This window comes from Eulemur rufifrons, chromosome 16 (genome assembly GCF_041146395.1).
Source record: "Eulemur rufifrons isolate Redbay chromosome 16, OSU_ERuf_1, whole genome shotgun sequence".
Taxonomy (NCBI): Eukaryota; Metazoa; Chordata; class Mammalia; order Primates; family Lemuridae; genus Eulemur; species Eulemur rufifrons.
Genome location: NC_090998.1, coordinates 43,241,002 through 43,263,112, shown reverse-complemented (window position 1 = coordinate 43,263,112; position 22,111 = coordinate 43,241,002). Strand labels below are relative to the sequence as shown.

Here is a 22,111-nt window from a genome sequence, read left to right as displayed (position 1 = left end):
ATAATTAACATTATTAGTATAATAATCTGAATACATATGACTTTCTAAAATTTTCAAATATTGAAGTGGATATTTATATTTTTCCCACCCACTAGTGATTGTGGTTATTTGATTTCACAGAAATGGAAATAGAATCGAATTTCCTAAAAGCATTCATTTCTATTACCTGGTAAGAATGAAGTATTCTAAAGTCCATATCTATCCTGATATTCTCTCCATCAAACTAAATGCCCTATGTCTCTTCCAAAACAGACCACTCCTATTCAAAATCATAATCATTAACTAGGATTTTTCACTTCATCCAAATACATGTGAATAGAACAGTTTAATGTTTGGAAAATTATGCAGAAATATTCAGCTTTATCAAATTTATTGAATGCAATGTGGGGAAAATTTTAATATGAAAATGGAAAAAAAACACCAGTATATAATTATATTGAAGCAATGAGACTTTTGAGAGGGTACGCATAATAGAAAGCATTAACAAAAACTTTATTCCTTTAACATTCTTTCATTTACTAGAGAAAAACATAACCTTTTGGATGGTGTCCTTAAAGGCTTGCTTTACTTGCTGGTTTCGCAGGGTGTATATAAATGGATTCATCATAGGAGCAACAGAAGTATTGAGAATAGCTACTCCTTTGATCATGGATGCTTTTTCTTTCGCAGAGGGATTAGCATACATGAATATGCAGCTTCCATAAGAAATGGAAATGACAATCATGTGAGAGGAGCATGTAGAAAATGCCTTTTTTCTCTGACTGGCAGAAGGAAGTTTCAAAATTGTCCTAATGATGAACATGTAGGATAGAATGATTAATGCCAAAGTGAAAAGCAGAATCACTATTGCAGAGTAAAAGCCAATCACTTCTAGGAGCCATGTGTCTGAGCAGGATAATTGTAATAGGGGGAAATAGTCACAGGCAAAGTGATCAATGACATTGGAGCCACAGTAATCTAACTGGAGAAAAAGAATAACTGGTGGAAAGATATTTAAGAATCCTGCCAACCAAGCACAAAAGACAAGCAATATGCAGACTCTCTTGTTCATGATGGTTGTGTAGTGCAGGGGTTTGCAGATGGCTACGTAACGATCATAGGACATAGCAGTTAGAAGGTAAAATTCAGTTATACCCATGAAGATGAAGAAAAACAACTGAGCTGTACAATTATTATAGGAAATAGTTTTGTCTCTGGTGATAATTGTGCCCAGAAATCTAGGGATACAGACAGTTGTAAAGGTTACTTCTAATACAGAGAAGTTCCTGAGGAAGAAATACATAGGAGTCTGTAGATGGGAGTCCACCCAGGTGAGAGTGATGATGGTCAAGTTTCCAGTGATGCTTAATATATACATGATAATTAAAAAGAGAAAAATCACAATCTGGAGCTCCGGGTCATCTGACAGCCCTAGAAGAATGAATTCTGTGGGTACTGTGTGGTTTTTCATTGCTGATCTTTATTTTTCCCCTTTTAAAATAGAAAATGTATGTTCCCCCCTATAGAATTATAAACAAAAAGTAAAACACTATTGAGGATAGGATATAACATTTTAAAAGTGTGTATAATTATGAACAATCTATGAAATATTTAAAAAAAACTCATGTGCTTTCTATCAGCACCTCTCTTCAATTCCCACTCTACCTTTCATTCAAGTAAAAAATATTATCTGACGTTAAAAATCAATCTCTTTTCATTGAAAATACACTCTTACAGGCCATGGATAAAAATTCTGGTGTTAGCATTTATACAGAAGCTAGTTCTAATGTTTTTTTCAAAATTGAGCTTCTAATTGTTTTTAAAAATATTTAAAACATATGAAAGTATTCTAATTGATTTTTTCCCTTTCCTCAATATGATAAAAAGGAACCTGTAATGTAGCATAATCTAAATACAGAATTTGAAAATTTACAGAGCTTATTTAGGCTGACCGTAAAACGTGATATTTTGAGAAACTGGGTCTGACAAAGTTTAGGAAACTTTCACAAGGTTAAATAACCAAACACCATAGTAATCACCTCTTTTGAAAATACACGTTATCCATGTCTATGTTTTGTTGGCATTCTTTCCTAGATTACTGAAGGGTTTGATTGATGCTATTATCCTCCATGCCTCATTTTTTCCCCCTCTTCTAGCAAAAAAAGCTAGAAGAACAAGAAAGGGAAATTTCTGTTGCTAAAACAAATCATTGTCTAGAAACATTTGAATTCATGCAAAGTGAAATTCAGCTTTTGTGTTTGTGATATTACTATAGCAAATGAACAAATAAACTGTCAAAATAACATTTACTGGGAACAACATTTTCTTAGTAATAAACAATTGTTTAATTTTTAAAATTATAAGCGTTGTAAGTCCACAATCATGTGCAAATAATATTTTAAAACATATAAAGTAGAATAATATGTATTGTATTTAAGAGTAATAAATTTACTTACTTCCTGGTTCTTCTTGATAATTTAGTCTGAAATTCTACCATCTAGCTTTCTTAAATAGTCATATAATTTCAGAGCTGGCAAATCCATTTGCCAATTTATTTGGTTTTCTTTGTACTCTCAAAACAGGTGTGGTGATTTAACTTTTTCATGGCTTTCAGAAATTATAGCTCTTTTTTTTTTTTTTTTTTTTTGAGACAGAGTCTCACTCTGTTGCCCAGGCTAGAGTGAGTGCCGTGGCGTTAGCCTAGCTCACAGCAACCTCAAACTCTTGAGCTCAAGCGATCCTCCTGTCTCAGCCTCCCGAGTAGCTGGGACTACAGGCATGCACCACCATGCCCAGCTAATTTTTTCTATATATATTTTTAGCTGTCCATATAATTTCTTTCTATTTTTAGTAGAGATGGGGTCTCGCTCTTGCTCAGGCTGGTCTCGAACTCCTGAGCTCAAACGATCCGCCCACCTCGGCCTCCCAGAGTGCTAGGATTACAGGCGTGAGCCACTGCGCCCGGCCTTATAGCTCTTCTTGTTTCTATAACATTTGACCCACAATATCCTTAATTCCTGATTTTATAAAATTGCTGGAGCATTTTATTATATTACAGCTAATTTTTGCTTTCCCTCTCTCATGCAAGAACAATTTATAAACACAGTTATATCCAGATTAACTAGTAAAGTACTCTTCCATTTTCCCTTTCCATGTAATAAATACTTGTTAAAACATTTACCTTTGCATTTATGCAAACATTTTAAATAAATATTTTGTAACCCTATGATTGTATATCCTTAAAATCTGGATGATATTTCCCTTAGCCTTCAGAGAATGTTATGTTTTCCTGCAAATGCTAACTTGAACAATAGAAAATAAGGAATGTCCCTCTCTAAGCATGTTATATAAATGGAATTGGATTTATTTTGTCTGTGTCTTTCTTGTTGGCCCATGGGAATTTATTAAGTAAACAGAGAGTGCCAAGGTGAAGCATCATTAAAAGATATAGATAAATCATTGATATCGGTCTTTTTACAAATATTGATAAGAAAGAATAAAAACATAATTATTGATATAAATGAGGCATATAGACAACATTTGATATTGGATGTATGAAAGTTTGATTTAGAATTTGATTCTTCCATATTGTACAAGTCCGTATTTTTCTTTTAGAAATTCTGGACCTATGTTCAGGAGAATTGGCATGCTTATATCCTTTAAATTTTGGCAACTCAGAAAAGAGATCTTATACCACAAAGAGATGGTCGAAAACACTGTTTTGGATTTCTAGTACAACTTAATAGTCTTCTGAAATGGACAATATTAAGAAACTATGAAGAGTTTTATACCCTGAATTGCTTCTTTGAATTTAGGGTAACCCTTCCCGTGCTGCATGACTAATGTCATAGCAATATTTGCTAAAAATTGCATTTATTACCTTTTGATTACTTCCCATCACTGTATCATTCGCTTTTTTTAAATCTCTGTTTATAGTTGTTTATATGACATCTTCTCATTGAGAAAATATTTATGAACCAAAAAAATAAATATTTGAAAATCTGGGATTAAATAATTTTAACATTCATTTCTAAATATTCTGCATTGAAAGATGCAAGTTTCATGAGTAGAAAAATATAGACTCATATACTATATATACACATATATGTAGCACAAATTTGATATTCAATAATTTCTCCATATTTTCTTCAAAGGTATAAATATGGACATACAGCATGTAGCATTTTATCCCAGAAGAGCTGATCATTAATAGAATTGAAAGTTGAGAATATTTGAAAAAGGAAAGGAAAGAAAGCAGGAAATAATGAATAAACCACTAGTTAACTATTTTTTTTGTCAAAATAGTCATTTGTCAATATGATCATTTTCATATTTTCTTTCATAAACTCTTTAACAGTAAAACATAGAAATTATTTTTTTGAAATTTATGGCTGCAAATCATTGACTAAACATTTGACTTATTTCATTTTTCCAAAAAGACAACAAAAATCTATGAGCCAATTCATATAAAGAGCTGGATGAAGAAAAAAATGAGTTTTTTTGTCTCCATCATCATAGGTGTATTTGTGAGCAATGTAGTCTTTTTTTCTTTATTTTTTTAATTTCAGCATATTACAGGTGTATAGATGTTTAGGTTACATATATTGTCTTTGCCACCGAGTCAGAGCTACAAGCATGTCCATCCCCCAGACAGTCTGAACCACATCCATTATGTGTGAATATACTCCTCCCTGTCTCCCCCCGCCAACCTGCCCAACATCTAATGAATGTTGCTACCATATATGCACATAAGTGTTGATCACTTAATACCAATTTGATGGTGAGTACATGTGTTGCTTGTTTTTCCATTCTTGTGATACTTCACTTAGTAGAATGCGCTCTGGCTCCATCCAGGAAAATACAAGAGATAATTCACCATTTTTTATGGCTGAGTAGTACTCCATGGTATACACATACCACATTTTATTAATCAACTCATGTATTGATGGGCACTGAGATTGTTTCCACATCTTTGCAATTGTGAATTGTGCTACTATAAACATTCAAGTGCAGAAGTGATCCACTGACCGAAATGTAGTTATGTGACACATGATTGTATTGCTAGACAGTATGTAATTAGTCTTGCAATAAAGGACTACAAAAATATTATGGAGCAGATAGGATGGTGTCTATGGAATTTTGGAGATGAGGGAGGCTTTTCAGGAGAAAGTAATAATTATGCTGAGGCTAAAAATGTACATAAGGAAAGATGACTGAGATACAAATATATGCAAATAAGACAGGTGTTAGATAACCACATGCATTTGGAGAATTAGTAAATCTAATGGTTAGAAAAGAGCTTTGAGATATTCAGCTAGCTTCAGTAAAAGTTTTACCACACACTCTCTGGGATACTGCATAGACTATGCAAACTTCTTATGCCTCAGTTTCTCCATATGTAAAGTAGGAGAAATATAACCCATACATCATTGTTTATTAAATATATGTTATTAATACTCTTTACCACTTGGTAAAGGATAATACTTAAATATTTGACCAATTGAGAAAGTGGTACAACTTATACTTGAAGTACTGATGAAGGTAGAAGAGGTTGAAGGGTCAAAGCATAGAGGGACCTGTTCACCAGAGGAGTATTTTGGCTTTAAATCTACTACATCAGTAATTTTCAAAGGTTTTGTTTGTACGAAGCACCTAGATAGTTTAATAACTGAAATTTCAAGTTATCATGCTTAGTACTTCTGAGTCAGTATGTCCGGGATACAGTTATGCAGCCCAGGTTATTTTGAGTTTTTAGTTTTGGCATTTCCAACCAGGGGGAGAAATCATTGAAAGTGTAAAAAATTTAATGTTTGCCTCTTTTCTTAGAGAGATTACTCTTGGAAATGACACTCAGTAGGGGCTGTTTTAGTGTCAGGGGGACAGGTAAGGGGGCATTGCCATAAACTATTTATACATTTTAAGTCTTAGTGTATAAATATGTGGCAGTGGGTCTATGATACAGGTTAAGAGTCAGAGATATTTAAAAGAAAGAATTTAGAGATTTTATTAAACTTTTAGATTGTAAGGAAAATTGAAAGGGAGAAATTGAGTCTAATTCTCCATTTCTACTCTCAACACATGTATATTAAACAATTTTAAGGAAATGTTCTATAGTTGTAGCAGAAAAGTTTTCAGGAACATAGAAATTACCAAAATGAATAGTTATCCAAAGAATGATATTTCTCAAACAGATAAAGTGTCAAGATGAACCAAGATGAAAGAAGAAACAAATATTTTGAGGTGCTTTATTATTGCTGTAATTATTGTCCGTTGCATCTCTGGATTGGTAGATATTGAAGTATGCCTCAGTTTCTAATTATTTATTTCTTTTTTTAATCCCTGAAGTCATCCACTTATACCATAGAAAATGTTGTAATGCCATATCTTACCCTCAACCTCCCACATTCCCTCTTCTTTATGCCCCCCTCCCTCCTCTCGGCAAAGTTTCCTGGGTTTGGGTTTAATGTAAAAAAAAGAAACACCTGTATGAATGCAAAACTTCAGAATGTTTGCTTGATTTTGTATTTTATTTCACATGAGCTTTGGGAATCATGCTAGAGGTTTTTCACCAGTAATCAAATAATAGTTTATTGATTTTAAATATTTTATTAACTACTATAGCATAGAATAATAATCAGAGCTTCCTGAGCCTCAATCACCAAATATTTGAAGCTTCTTGCCACAAGATAGAAGCTTCACTCTGTTTCGAGTGTGATCCTTGAATGCTGATGTTCTAATATCTCGAGCCCAGGGATTTCATATCTACTCATTTTCCTATTAACTATCAAGAAATGTTCCCTAGTTAAATTGATTAGGGGAGTTATATTCTCATGTCCTCAGCACGTCACTACTGTATATTTTCAACTGGACTTTCCTGGAGTACGTCCCAAGTGGGAGAACAGAATTGCGTGAGATCTCAGATCAATCATTACTTTGGCCTTAGTCATTTTACTCTATGGTTCACAGCAATTCTGACAATTACATTTTACTTTTGAATTGAGACAATCCTTTCATATCCTCTAGAGAAACAATTTGCCGCCAAATTTTAATTTCATTATATTATGATAAAAGAGTATGGGGAGAGATAAGGAGAGAGAGAAAGAAAAAGACAGAGAGAGAGAGACAGGAAAGAGAGAGATTTCATTCCAACTAGGGGAAATTTAATTTTTTCAAAAAGTCTGAAACAGCCCAATTTTTATATCTGCATTTATTCTTCTTCATCCTTTATACAAATCTCTTCTCCACTTTATGAAGCCCTAGATTAAAACTTTATAATGTAAAATTATACCATCATTTTATTTTCAGTACAAAAATGTCTTTTTATGTATTCATTTTGTCTCTGAGGAAACTCAGGCCCCATGATCTCAGATAACTTTCCTCAGATCATGTAATTGGTTAATGATGTAAGACTTTGATATCCAGGACCATCAACATATCTTAATTTTCACCACCATTTTCACATTCTTTGTCACTGTCATTATTATATTTCTCTGAATGTATGAACAGAACTGATTTAAATTTCTTATTGACAAAGGAATGTTATCATCATCTCTATTCATTCTATGATTTAATTTATATAGACAAAAGCAGGACAAATACTATCCTTGTTTACCACAGTGCTATATTAAGTCTTAATTTATGTTCAATTCCTTTATTCTACTACTCAGTTTCTATGCTTCATTGCTAGATAATTATGAAAAGATATTTATAGTAACATATTAAACATACAGATGATATTTGATAAATTATTTTTTATGATTCTGTCTCAATCACAGGATCAAATAGACACCTTAAAAATTAAAGAAATAATAAAATATTGAGTTGTAATCTTTCTAATAACTTTGAATATAATTTTTTTTACTTAAATTATTGTATCATTTTGAAAAGGAATGGCCATTGTACAATGTCATAATTTCTGGGAAAGAAAGCGTCAACAGCAAATCTGCAGCTCTCTCTTTTTATGCTTGATGATACTCAAGGAATTTTGATTTAGATGAGACCTCCTTGTAAATACTGAGATGAAATGTACTAGTTAAAAGACTATCAAGACGGTGGGGGCTCTACGGATTATATGCTTGCATAAATTTGAAAATGCTTTTAGCAGGAAGAAAACCCAGGTTGTGTAGATTGAATTTTCTCAATCTCAGTACTATTGACATTTCAGGATTGATAATTTTTTGTCTTGTGTGGCTGTCTTTCAACAAATGATGCTGAAAAAATTGGCTATTTGGGTGTAAAATTATCAACCATGATCCATATCCTACATCATGTACAAAATTTAACTCAAATGAGTCATAGGTATAAAAACAAATATAAGGGTATAAACCCTCCAGAAAAAACAATAAGAAAAAAATACCTGTGAGCTTAAGCTAGGTAAAAACGTGATCCATAAGAGAAAAATAATTGACAAATTGAAATAATCAAAATCAGAAACATCTGCTCTTCAAAAGACATTATTTTGTAAATGAAAAGACAAGTCACAGGCTAGGAAAAACATTTGCAAATCGTATGTCTGTCTGAAAAATGACTTGTATTTAAAATACATAAAAAAGTCAAAATGTAATAATAATAAAACCAGATAAGAATGGACAGATATTTAAGCAGTAAATTAATAAAAAATATGCAAATGGAAAATAAGTATTAAAAAGGTGATGAACATCTTTAGCAATTAGAGAAATGAAATTAAAATCATCATGAGATCTGTAAAAAATGATGCTGGTATTTGAACAGGGATTGCATTCAATCTGTAGATCACTTTGGGTAAAATAAAAAAAAAGAATCCCTAAAAAAATAAAACAATACAATAAAATCATCATGAGATACAAGGAAACACCCTTTGGAATGGTTAAAAATTAAAAAAAAATTACCATTACAAGTGTTGACAAGGCTGTGGAGTAATTGAAACGCTTATACACTGCTGATGGGAATGTCAAATTATACAACTATTTTAGAAAAAGTTTGGCATGCTATTAAAAAGTTAAACATATACCTACCATATAGACCAATCATTACACTCACAGGTATTTATCCAAGAGAAATGAAAGCATATGACCACACAAAGATTTTGTAGTCAATGTTCATAACAGCTTTAATTATAATAATCAATAACCAGATACAATCCTATTGCCCATTAACAGGTAAATGGATAAATAAGTTGTGGTTAAGCAATGAAATTGAATATTAGTCGACAATAAGAAATAAACTGTACAGACAATGGCATGGATGAATCTGAAAATAATTAGGCTGAGTGAAAGAAGCCTGATTAAAAAGATGCTATATTATTTCATTCATATAATATTCTAGAAATGCGAACTAATTGATTTATAGTAACATAAGGCAGATAAGGGATTCCTGAAGGATTATGACAGAGGTGTGGTGAGCAGGGATACAGTGTTAGGAGCTTTTGGTAGTGATGTTCATTATCTTAATTGTGGTGACAGTTTAAGTTTTATATAATTTTTAGAAAATATGAAATATTTTACACATGTCAAAGCTTATAAGATTGTACATTTTAAGTATATGAAATTTATTGTATACAATACCTCAATAAAGGTTTTAAAAAGTATATTAACCCAAAATAAATCATCATTGTGAATAAATACTGCATACAATAATTATGTTTTTTGTATATAAGACCCAATTGTTTTTTTAAATTCTCATGAAAAAAATCCTACATTTTTTCTTATTAACATAATGTCCCTAAAATCATTAGCTGATATAAGGTTTATTTGTTAAAGTCTTTCTCTCAATTCCAGTTCCTTTTCTATCTTGCACATTTATTTTAAATGATTCTGATCCTGAGAATTAAGGCATTGATTCTTCTCCTTTGGCGGCACTAGTGTGGTTCTGCACGTTCAATAATTCAGCAGTCTTCTAGCCAGGAAAGGTACATTTTCTTTGTGCAAATATTTCATCTATTAACTTGGCTTCAGGAAGGTGAATAATCATATCTTTTCTCCATCCTACTTCCTTTTGTTTGTGGTTTTAAAGTCAATACTTCCATCTTTTTGTAAGCACTGTATAAATGTATCTGGTCCCAATTGGTGACTATCTTTAGAATCTGAGATTCTATGCTTTATAATTAGGACCTTTATAGCAATTCATGGGCAACATGAAATTCAATTCTCATTTAACATTCAAATTTTCAAGCTATTTTTATTATTAAAAGTGTGATTACTATTATCATTGAATGTTTCTGAGAAACTTAGACTCTTAAAAATGTTTCTTCAAATGATCTACTCCTAGAATTCTATTTTTCATTTTTTCCCATAAGCTTCGTCTTTAGTTATTTCACCCCCCTCCGCAAGAAAATAAACAAGTTTACTATTTAGATCATTAAAAGAGTAACCCAGAATTGGACCATTTTATTCGTTTGTAAGAGTCATCACACTGTTAAAATTAGTTTGACTATGGAGAACGTTAATGAAGTCTGCCTAGAGTTTATGAAGACATGGGGCAAAGGTAGAACATTTGCCTAGAGTGCCAAGTCCACTTGGCCCTAACAGTGCCCTTCTGGACTAGAAAGTGTCTTCAAGTTTTTAAATTCCTTATGGTTAACTGATTCTGGCACTTTTAATGCTGTAAGAGGTGAGAAGTAAGCAGAAGAAGGTTTATAAAGGAAACATACCCGAAGCTTTAAACTCATAAGATCCTCTATTATATGTTTAAGATCCAAATATACCTCTTCTATTATGACACTTCTATTGTATGGACCTCATTCTCTGTAATCAATAAAACTATAAATATGTAATTTCCAGGAGCGTGTTTGCCATGCCACTTCTATAAGTGTCACAAGTTCTTAGAGCTTTATTTGTTGAGGGAATGAATGAATGAATGAACAAATGGACAAAGTTCTCTTTCTGGGCTCTGGGATTCGTTACGTTAAAAGAATTTATCCTAGAGGACCTTGTAGTAGAGGTCTTGTTATCCCTGGGACATAAATCCAGATCTCAACATCTGGACCTGTTTTAGCCTCATGGGAAAATTAAATTACTTTAATAGTAATATATTTTTCTGTTTATTGCTTCTTTTCCTAATTCTTCCCTTCATCAGAAACCCATCTACTTTGCCCTGAAGAAGCATGCTTTCTAACCAGGGTACCAAAGGTTTCAAATAACATGAATGGATTTCATGTATTTAAGCATCTATAATGGTCAGAAACTACAAATAGCCCTATATAAGGGGGTTAAATTGAATAAGAAGGTGAAAAATGCATCTCATCTCTCCTCACCTGTTTCCAGCAGTGATATCACTCTTTGGGTAGAGCCAGTAATCAAAGCAACGATTTGCAGTTTCTGAGAGCATGACTTTGATTATTTTAAAAGAATCTACGTTGAATCATATGTTGCAAACTTAACATTACGCATGACCTTAGTTGTTTCCTGAATGCAGAGCCTAAACTGGGAGTCCTTTTCTCAGAGTTCCCTTCTCAGTGTGGTTCTAATTTAAAGTTTATCAAAGAGAGGAGTTGGTGCAAAATTTGGAAGTTGGAAGAGATGCATAGGCTCTTATTCTCCAGGGGTGTTTGTAGTCAGTTTGGAGAGCAAAGGTGAGATCCACAGTAACTTCTCACTAATTGTATGAGAACTACTTGCTATCCTGCTAAGACTATTGGTAAGCACTTTCTCAGAAATTACTGAAAGTTATTGCCACTTCCCACTAAGCTTTTCTGAACCATTCTCTTCAGGCTTAGATATGAAATCTCTAGCATTAGTTTCCTCAACCTTGTCTCTGGTGCTCAGATTTTTGCTCCCCCAGCTCTTCAAAACAACGTTGAGTCTTAGAGTCTGCTACATAAAAAGGGTAGGAGTTAATCTGGGGCTGAGATGGGCCCCTAAAATGAGCAAAAACTGAAGCATGGAGTTTATCAATGTGTGTCCTTCTTCTTTTCCTCTAGAGAAAATTTCTGAAGCCCCACTGCCTTGGAGTAGAGTCACCAGGACATAGGGGAACCACTCCTTCCAATTAATTCCCTTTCATCAGACAGCTTATTTCTTAGGGACATTATGGGAGAATAGAGGCCTTCAGAGAGTGGCATCTAAGGATATGGAATGTAATCACTTTTCACACTGATCTAAGTAAATGATTCAGTTGTGTGAAGATATTCCCCAGAGAATTAAAATACTGAAGTATTGGAATAAGAGAGAGAAAGCTGGGTATGACAAAAGGGCATTTGATATTCTACTAAATCATATCAGCAAAAAGGAATGAACTGTGGATGCAGGAAGTAGCATGAGTGAACCTCAAAAACTCTATTCTGAGCAAGATTAGCCAGACATAGATTTCACAGGGTGTGGTTTCCTTTATCAGAAATTTCAGAAAATGCAAAACTAATCTATGGGGGCTCAAAGAACACCAGTGTATAGCTCCATGAGTGGCAGATGGAGGTGGGTTTGGGGCAAAAGAATGACTGGGAAGAGGCATAGGGAACTATTTAGTATGTTGTAAATATTACCTTTCTTTATTTTTACATGAGTGTGAATATTTGCCCAAAAGCATTGGTTTAAAATGACTGTATGCTATTGTATGTCAAACATACTTAATTAACTTGGTGAAAATTGACACAAGTAGAATTGATTAGGAGACTTTTAATTTATAAATTATTTTAAATATGTGGAAAGTTTCCCAAACCAAGATGTAAATAAATTATACCTTAAATTTCTTTCATGGATTGCTAACACTTATAGGCTTCAGAGACTATAGAATAACATAAGCTATTAGACCCAAAGCCTGGAGTTAAATTATTTCTACCCCAAACAATAAGTCATAATCCCTACAGATACCATATTCTTAATCATTGCAACTCCCCAGGTGAAACCTATTCTGTAGGATCTTATTTTTTTGCATATTTTATACCTCTGATTACAGCACTCTGGTAATAAGAACTTCCTTATTCATCTTTCAAGGTCTATGATAAGTGATGATTTCTCACAGAAGGTTACTTTGATCTTTAAAATTAATAAGATTTTCTACCTCTTTTCTATCAAAGCATCTATTACATTATATAATAATTACCAGGTTATGTGTTCATCTCTGACAGTTTCAGCAACACAAAATACTTAAGAGCAGATGCAATGCTTAGCAATTAACACACATATATTGAAATGGTTAATGTGAGTATATCTAGCAAAGTTCTTATACAAAGAATTCAGTACATAAAACTGCCATTTATGAGAAGAGATATTCCTAGGCAAAGATAGAATTTAGTATTCTGGATTGAAGAAGGCAGTTTACTACTAGAAAGTAGGAAGATGTACTCAAAAAGAAGAACATAGAGGGCTGCACAGTACAGAGAGATTTAGTAAACCTAATATGATATAAATACCCAAGGGGGTTTTTCACATAGATTTGAACTAACATAATTGAAGACTGTATTCAATTTTTACATTCATGTTCCAACAGCATGTTATTTAGATCCAAATTTTGTCTCATTCTTTTGAAAATAACAAAATCTTTGCAGCATATCCTTGAGAGCTTCTTTCACCTGCTGGTTCCGTAGAGTGTAAATGAAGGGGTTGAGTAAAGGGGCAACAGAGGTATTCAGCACAGCTACTCCTTTAATTAAAGTCACCCTTTCATTTGCTGATGGTTTCATATATGTAAACATACAACTCCCATAAGTAATAGAGACAACAACCATGTGCGAGGAACAAGTGGAAAAGGCCTTTGTTCGTTGTTGAACTGAAGGAAATTTTAGAATGGTTTTGATGATGTATGTGTAGGAGAGTACTACTAACAATAATGTGATGACAAGTGTCACTATAGCTAAGATAAAACTTAACAATTCTAGGACATGTGTATCTGTGCAAGAGATCTGCAGAATAGGAGAAGTGTCACATAAGAAGTGATCGATAGTTTTGGAAGCACAGAAATCCAGCTTGAGCCCCAAGACCAAAGGGGGAAAAATGATTAGGAATCCAGTTGCCCAAGAGCTGAGTACAAGCTGGTAGCACACTTTGCTGCTCATAATGATTGGGTAATGCAGTGGTTTGCAGATAGCAACATAGCGATCATAGGACATGGCAGCCAGGAGGTAAAACTCAGTAACTCCTAATGAAAGAAAAAAGAATAACTGAGTTGCACAACCATTGTAGGAAATTGTTTTATCTCCAGTCAGAATACTCATCAAGAATCGTGGAACGCAGGCTGTCGTGAATAAAATTTCTAAGAAGGAGAAATTTCGAAGGAGGAAATACATTGGAGTCTTGAGATGGGGATCCAGCAGGGTGAGGAGGATGATGATTAAGTTCCCCATCAAGCTTAAGATGTAATTAAAAAACAGAAAAAGAAAAATCACAATTTGTAGTAGAGGGTCATCTGTCAGTCCAAGCAGAATGAACTCTATCTCCAATGTTTGGTTCATTTTTCTTTTGTCCCTTCAAATCTACAGAAAATAAAAACTAATATCACAAGTAAGAAAAGATATTTTTTTCATTCTCAGCTGTAAGTTCCATATTTAGAAACTTATGTTCAAATATTTTACAAATCAACTTAGAGTTCATCAAAATGAACATGTCCGCCAAGTTATCACTCTTGTTTACAAGAATGCAGAGAGATTCTTCTCTTGTCCAGGGTTGAGTAATTCCTACTTACCACTTTACAGGAGGCTGGTCAGTTGGTCGAAATGTAGTTTCATAATTTGGTTAGTGTTAATCTATGATCCATCTTTCAAACACTTTATCCCAATTGGCTGTTTAATATTTTTGGATTTCTCAATTTAGCTAATATCTCAAGTAATTTGTTACTTAAGGTATTTATTCATTCATCATCAATTCCATTTTATATTTTATCTACTTACTTTCTTTTACTGCAGTTTTTCTAACTCTATCTGATTGACTACTTGTATACTTTATCAACTGCCTTTAGATTCAACATTAAAATAACTAACTTTCCAGTAAGCCATTAACAATGCCTCAATTCTGTATGATAGAAATAAAACAAACAGAAAAACTAAAATTAGTCCTCATATATTTTATCTTCCTTTTTTCTTTCTTCCACTTATAATGGTCTCATATTTCTTTCTTGTACAAATATGCTAAGAAGCTATGTCTTTTTATTTTAAATATAAAATGATTTTGAGTACTAGTTGCAGTTCTTGTTACTGACTAGTGTTGCAGTTACATTCCATAGTTACCATTTATAATCTGTTTATTGTTAATTATTTTCACTAGAGAAAGTTTTCTTTGTCTTAGCCAATTTTCAGAATTGCCAGGCAATATTCAAGAGGGCTTTCTTTTATTTTCTTGTTACTCTTTTTTATATATGTAACCTATAATAGAAAAAATCAAATGACACATAAGTGATTTTTTCTTTTTGATTATATTTTTAAAAATATATTTCTCTGCTTTTCTAAATAACTCGATATTGTTTTATGTACACATATTCTTTTTAAAGTTACTGAATTCCTAGGATCTTTGTTTTAAACATATCTGATTATTTTCTATCAGTCTTAATTTGTATATCCTTCATGAATAATATGTTAATTCATGCATAATAGTTCTTACAACATAAAAATTATTTCAACATTTTTATCCCTTGGGGTTTTTCATTAATCACTCTTCTTTTATTGTAATAAAATGTGCATGTAATGTATATGCATATGTATTATTATACATATATAATTACATTATATATTAAAACAAAAATTACATTATAATAATACATATGCTATTAATTGTATTGTAAATTTTTAAATATAAATTTATCTTTTTCTGGCATTCTGTGGAAATTTCATGATGTAGTAGACTAAATATACCTAGTAAAGACATCATTTCTTTATTTCATCATTGTTCTAGTGATCACAATCTTAGTTTTGTGAAACACAATAACTAGCTATAACCTTGAACTAAGTATAAATGTGTTTTTTAGATTTTCTTAAAATTCAAATTGTATTCCTGCATCAAAACATCACATGTATCCTATAAAGATATGTACCTATTATGTACCCATAATAATTAAAAAGAAAAAGAAAAAAATGTAAAGAATAACTGCTCTCTAATTTTCTCTACATGATTCATCTAATACTACCGCAAGCTCATAGAGACAGATTGAGAAAATGAATTAGACTCATTTGTATATCAAAAAATGCACACTATTACATTTTACATATGTATGTGTACATGTATATAATAGATATTTTCACTTCTTCATCCTAAAAAGTTAATTAAACAAGACAATTTAAGAACAAATTTAATTCCTTGACTTGGATTTCCAAAGTTTTTCCCTAACTTTTGTTTCAGAAAAAGATCAGTTAAAAATTATCTTACCTTATACAGGATATATTGAATTTGTTTTTCTGTTATGGTACATGGTGAAATACAAAGGCTAACTAAATTTAGAACGATTATGATAATTTCAAGACATAATTCAATTATTAAAAGGATATGATTTAAATAAAGATGAAATGTAAGAATTATTTATGTTTCAAAATACATCCTACTTCTACTTAAGTTCGTATTCACTACACATCTTAGGATTCAGACACTAACAAATCCTAATGTATCTCTATCATTCTTTCATGTCTGGTTAAATTTTCCAAAAGCTTTAATCAATATTTGACTAAATGAGTTATACCAAAAATTAAAACCTAGGAAAAAGAACAACCTTTAAGTAGAGAAATTTAACATACCTCGTGCTTCTAATTAAGCTATATTTATAATTTTTCTGTTTTTGTTCAACAAAGACACAAGGGAAGCTTTTGAAATTACAAAGCAAAAGAAGGTGGAAAAAATTTTCCCTAGAGACTGCTGTTCAGAAAGTACTATTTATGTATATATAAAAACAATCTACACTGTTTCTAAAATCTAGAAAATATGTAAAACAAAAGCATCAATTTTTCACAGTACTGAGGCAATATGAGAAAATCTGCTGGTATGGGTTTTTGTTTAAAAATTCTTTTTTGTTACTTTCACAAAAGAATAGTGAAAATTAAAAACATATCTATAGTAGGCCTGCATATTGCAGATTCAAACTTAAAATGAAGGTTTCAATTGTATACTGGTAGAACACTGCCTGAGTATTCAAGTGTTATATGAGATTTTTATTAAAATAGTTTAGTATAAAGATTTGAAATATAAAACATTGAATTGATCTGCAAAATATAGACAACTATTTTATACAGAGCTGAGTTGAGAAATATTTCATGATAAGTCACATGATGTGGACCTTCACACCCTAATTTCATGACTGACTACAGAAGACTAAGCTAAAGAATTTAGCATGAAACAAATCAATTTTACTTCTGAAATTCAAAGCAGTAATCACTAATGATGAGAGGAGAGCTGAGTAGTATATAGCTTTCAGTGGATATTTTGGTTTGGAGTGGCAAAATGTGGGGTTATTTATTTATTTATTTTTTGCTGTAATATGACATATTCTAGAAATCTCTTCCCATAAACCTCAGTAAATTCTAACAATGTCTGAAATTTTCATGAGAATCATGTAGTAATTTTACTTTTTCTAACATATTAATTGAGAAACAAATAACAAAAATCCTAACTTTTGCATTTGGACTGCCTGGCTGTTGGTGGGAATGTAAAATGGTACAACTACTATGGAAAATAATATGGAGGTTCCTCAAAAAATTAGAAAATAGAATTACTATATGATCCAGCAATCCCAGCTCCAGATTCTGGGTATATATGCAAAGGAATTCAAATCAGGATTTCAAAGTGATATTTTCACTCCCATGTTCACTGCACCATTATTCACAATAGCCAAAATATGGAAATAATCCAAATGACCATCAACAAATAAATGGATAGTGGATAGAGAAGTGTTGCATATACATACAATGGAATGTTATTCAGCATTTAAAAAGAAGGAAATCTTGATTTGTGACTATAGATAAACCTGGAGGACATTATGCTAAATGAAATAAGCCAGTCACAAAAAGACAATTACTGCATGCTGCCACTTAGATGAGTTATCTAAAATAAAAGGATAAAAAATTGCCTAATGCACACATATTTATGGAAAAAATCATGAAATAGAATGTCCCTGTGAAAATATTTTCTATTTTTTAAGTTCTGATCATTACACAGACATTAACATCTAATAGATTCTTACCTAAAGTTAGAACATCTCTTTAAGAGAAGGATTTGATACTTCTACTGTCCTGGTTTTACTCATAAAAAATACATCTATATAGGTATTTGTCTATATTTATGTCAATCAGTATATGTATATTATTCACATATATATGTCTCTAATGTAGATCAGACAAATAATTTCTGAAAAAAATATTGAGTTAGCATTGATCTTATTTAATAATCATTCATGAGTCATTTACAGTCAGTTTTAGAATACCCCAAGTGAATCAAAGGGAGTTTTGAGGGGTATGCAAATATCAATTAAATGTTGTATTTCATTATTAACTTTAAAAATAAACCAATAAAATACATTTTCTTTCAACCATAATTGAAACTTTTGCAAATGTAACTTCTCTCAAATAGAAATTAAATGACTGATTTCTACAGTATATACTTTAAAACAATTATATACATATTAGTATACATTTTTAAAGATGGACATCAACACTGATGACTAATCTCTGTTACAATTTTCTTTTAATTTTTTAAATAGAATATATACCAATAAATTGGTAGTATGACAAAAATTTAAGTAAATATTAGTTTTTAAGTTTGTTGTAACTGATCACAAATAAGTATAATAACCTCTGTGTTGTAGGATACATCAAATGTAATTTAAATGAAACAATATTTTATAGTCTATACTAACTGGAATTATTAAAAAAGAAAATATTTATATGTAAAAACTTAGCTCAATTTCTTTCAGATATCTAGAGGGAAAGAAGTAAGATAAGGAAAAAAAAAACACGTTTAATAAAGAATAGAAAGAAAATTATCTCCTGTAGGCCAAAGATTTTTGTGAAAAAAATAAAGTTTGAAAAGACATAAAGATAAATATCAAAGCAATGAAAAGAAAGAAAAGGAAGAGATTATATCTTGGAAGGTACTACTGAATACATTGATAATATTTGAGTCTCCTTTATTCATTTCCTTTATATAATGCAATGGAATGTTCATTTCTTTGAGAAAGAGATAGCCCTATATATCAAATTCATGAAGGCTTTCTTCACTTGTTGGTTTCTTAAGGTGTAGATGAAAGGGTTCAAAAGTGGAGCAACAGAGGTATTGAGCACCGAAATTCCCTTTGAAAAAGATACTCTTTGTTTGACCGATGGTTTAACATACATGAAAATGCAGCTGCCGTAAGAAAGGGATATCACAATCATGTGAGAAGAACATGTGGAAAAAGCCTTTTTCCTCTGACTAGTTGAAGGGATTTTTAGAATTGTCAGGGCAATGTAAGTATATGATATTATCACCATTATCAATGTGACCAAGAGTGTCACTAAAGCTGAAACAAATCCCATCTTCTCGAGGAGCTGTGTGTCTGTGCAGGAGATCTGCAGGAGGGGGGTAGTGTCACAGTAGAAATGATCAACAATGTTGGAGGCACAGAAGTCAAGATTCAGGCCCAAGAGAAGTGGTGGAAAGATGACAAAAAATCCAGCAAGCCAGCAACCGAGGACCAGCTGTATGCAGATTTTGCTGCTCATGATGGTCATGTAATGCAGGGGCTTACAGATGGCCACATAGCGGTCATAGGACATGGCCGCCAGCAAGTAAAATTCAGATGCACCAAGTAGGAAGGCAAAAAACACTTGAGTGACACAGCTGTTATAGGAAATGGTTTTGTCCCCAGTTGCCATAACAACTAGCAATTTAGGGATGCATGTAGTAGTATAGGAAATTTCTAAGAAGGAAAAATTCCTAAGGAAAAAATACATGGGAGTCTTAAGGTGCGTATCCACCAGCGTGAGTGTGATGATGATCAGATTGCCAGTGATGCTTAGCAAATAGGTGAGAAGCAGGAAGATAAACAGCACGACTTTCAATTCTGGATTATCAGTCAAACCTGCTAGGATGAACACTGTCACTCTTGTACGGTTTCCCATTACAGTCCAGCTCTGAAGAGAAAAAATAATAATAATCTCTATGGAAAAATGACAGTGATAATTAGTGGCTAAGCTAAAGTTAGCAAAGTGCCGTTTTAGATAGAGGAATACAATGTTCATTCATGTTTTAAAGATAGTTATGCCAGGAAGAATAATAGTTTGTATTTCCATGGTATCTGGATAGAGAATTAAAACTTTACTTCCAAAGAACAATCTATATAATTGGTAGTAATGGTTCATTGGTTTTATGTGAATAAATGAGAGGGAAATTAAAAGAACTTAAAGGACAGAAAAATGCTTTTTCTTTCTTGATAGTATGCAAGAGTTTGGATGGTATGCCATTGCCTGTTCAATTAAAAAAGTTTACTTGAATAAAATTTAAAAAATTTACATACAAACCCCCAAATAAGACCTGTCATTAGAAGTACATGAATCAATATTTTGCATTTAACACACACACACACATCCCTAGCCATGATCAATTACCAGGGCTAGTACACCTTTACTAGTAAAACTCAAATGCCTGATTCTATCTCATTTACTTTCATGGCTAATGAAATCCAATTTTAGATAAGTGAAAATAAGGCATAGGGAAAATTTTCATTTGCTATTCCTTTCCTGTCAGTATTTCCATCACCTCAATCTCTGTTGTTACCCCCATGCTTCCCACACTATACCTTAATAGCAAATTAGCAGGAACAATCTGATAATGTCAGTGCATGTAGCAAGCCACTTCAGTTTTCCTCTGAGGTTATGGTTTTGAGAATGGACCAGGTAAAGTGAAGAGTGAGATACAAGAATATAGAAGCAGAGAGAAATATATAAATATGGGTTTAGGAAATTGTACGTAATGAAAGAAGTAAACACATAGCTATATGGGAACCTAAGAAGGATTTTAGATATAGTTTAATGAGCTAGAGAAAAAAAATCAAAAGAAGATTAAAATATGTAAATTAGTAAAAATTACAAGGGGGAAAATGTTATCAGTGAAAATTCTCTCCATCTACTTAAATTCTTTATACTTACATTTTTGTTCTTTGTCTAAAATAGAGATTGAAAACATGAACAATTTTTAGTTTAGCATGGCCTAAATAAGAGTATTTGACAAATTTCAAATGCATAATGAATCACAGAGCAGTGCTGATACAAATTTTATTAATAGGAGTCATGTATTTCCCTATCATAAGGATATTCTAATATCCAGCTAAAATGCAGTTAAAGAGATATTAATCATGGGTATCTCTTTTCTATATCCAGCATATATTAATGGAGATGGTGAGATTAAGAAACAAATTTGTTCAGATTTGCAGAGCTAGTAAATTGGAGATTAAGGGATTGAAAATGAAAGAGTATATTTTCCAAAGTTGTTCCCTTAAAGGTACAAAATTTTGTACAAGCAATTATATGCCAGACGATAGTGCATTTCTTAAAGAAAAAAAAGATAAATGATATCTCAAAGGGAAATTTTCTTCCTGGGTGTCTTCATCCTCAAATAGATAAAATAATTCTTTGTGATGTGCATAGCAGTATATAAGGCAATGTTTTCTGTCTTGAGGATATTAAGGTAACTATTTACAACCTCTAAAGCATACTTGAAGAAATAATGCGCATAAATAAATAATAAAAATATAAAAACAAATAAAAGTTGTTTCCAATAATATCTCGAGAAGTTTACAGGAAGAAATTTGGATTCTTAGATAGGTCTTAGAGGGAGATAGAGAAATGAGACAAGGTATTCCTGGGAGAAGAAACAGCCTGAACAGAAATGAATTGAAGGACACATGCACGACTTCATTAGAAACAATGAAGAGAGTTTTGCTGTTAAAACCATGTATTTTAATAATACAGACATACATAACTGAAAAGAAATGACCGTTATTTTTCCTGGACATTCCTTTCACATTCAGATAATTGTGGAGGAATCTGTCACAAAATTTTCTTTATTTATACAAATTTCCTCAATGGCAACCCATTGTGTGAATCTAGAATTTTATCATGTCAGATCATACCTGTGTGAATCTAGAATTTTATCATGTCAGATCATACCCGTGTCCAACTTCAGCAATCATGCACATCAACTACCCTCCAACATGCATGGTAAAAATAGTAACATTTACATTATGAAACCATTAGAAATTAGGTTATGAATGC

The 22,111-nt window shown here is 32.0% G+C and overlaps 3 protein-coding genes across 3 annotated transcripts; all 3 read right to left on the bottom strand.

Annotated features, from left to right (window-relative positions):
* Positions 1 to 511: 511 nt before the first annotated feature.
* LOC138397000 (olfactory receptor 6C3-like) lies at positions 512 to 1,450 on the bottom strand. Its single transcript, XM_069490855.1, has one exon. It carries the CDS (start codon positions 1,448 to 1,450, stop codon positions 512 to 514), a length of 939 nt encoding a protein of 312 aa, XP_069346956.1.
* Positions 1,451 to 13,384: 11,934 nt separating this feature from the next.
* LOC138396896 (olfactory receptor 6C6-like) lies at positions 13,385 to 14,341 on the bottom strand. The gene has a single exon (XM_069490655.1). The coding sequence runs from the start codon at positions 14,339 to 14,341 to the stop codon at positions 13,385 to 13,387; it is 957 nt and encodes a 318-aa protein (XP_069346756.1).
* A 4,680-nt stretch (positions 14,342 to 19,021) lies between these two features.
* LOC138397051 (olfactory receptor 6C74-like) lies at positions 19,022 to 19,960 on the bottom strand. The gene has a single exon (XM_069490914.1). It carries the CDS (start codon positions 19,958 to 19,960, stop codon positions 19,022 to 19,024), a length of 939 nt encoding a protein of 312 aa, XP_069347015.1.
* Between the last annotated feature and the right edge of the window lie 2,151 nt (positions 19,961 to 22,111).

Bases quoted from the DNA above. Each gene is read 5' to 3' on its own strand.
- LOC138397000 (XM_069490855.1), bottom strand. From the start codon at position 1,450: ATGAAAAACCACACAGTACCCACAGAATTCATTCTTCTAGGGCTGTCA.
- LOC138396896 (XM_069490655.1), bottom strand. From the start codon at position 14,341: ATGAACCAAACATTGGAGATAGAGTTCATTCTGCTTGGACTGACAGAT.
- LOC138397051 (XM_069490914.1), bottom strand. From the start codon at position 19,960: ATGGGAAACCGTACAAGAGTGACAGTGTTCATCCTAGCAGGTTTGACT.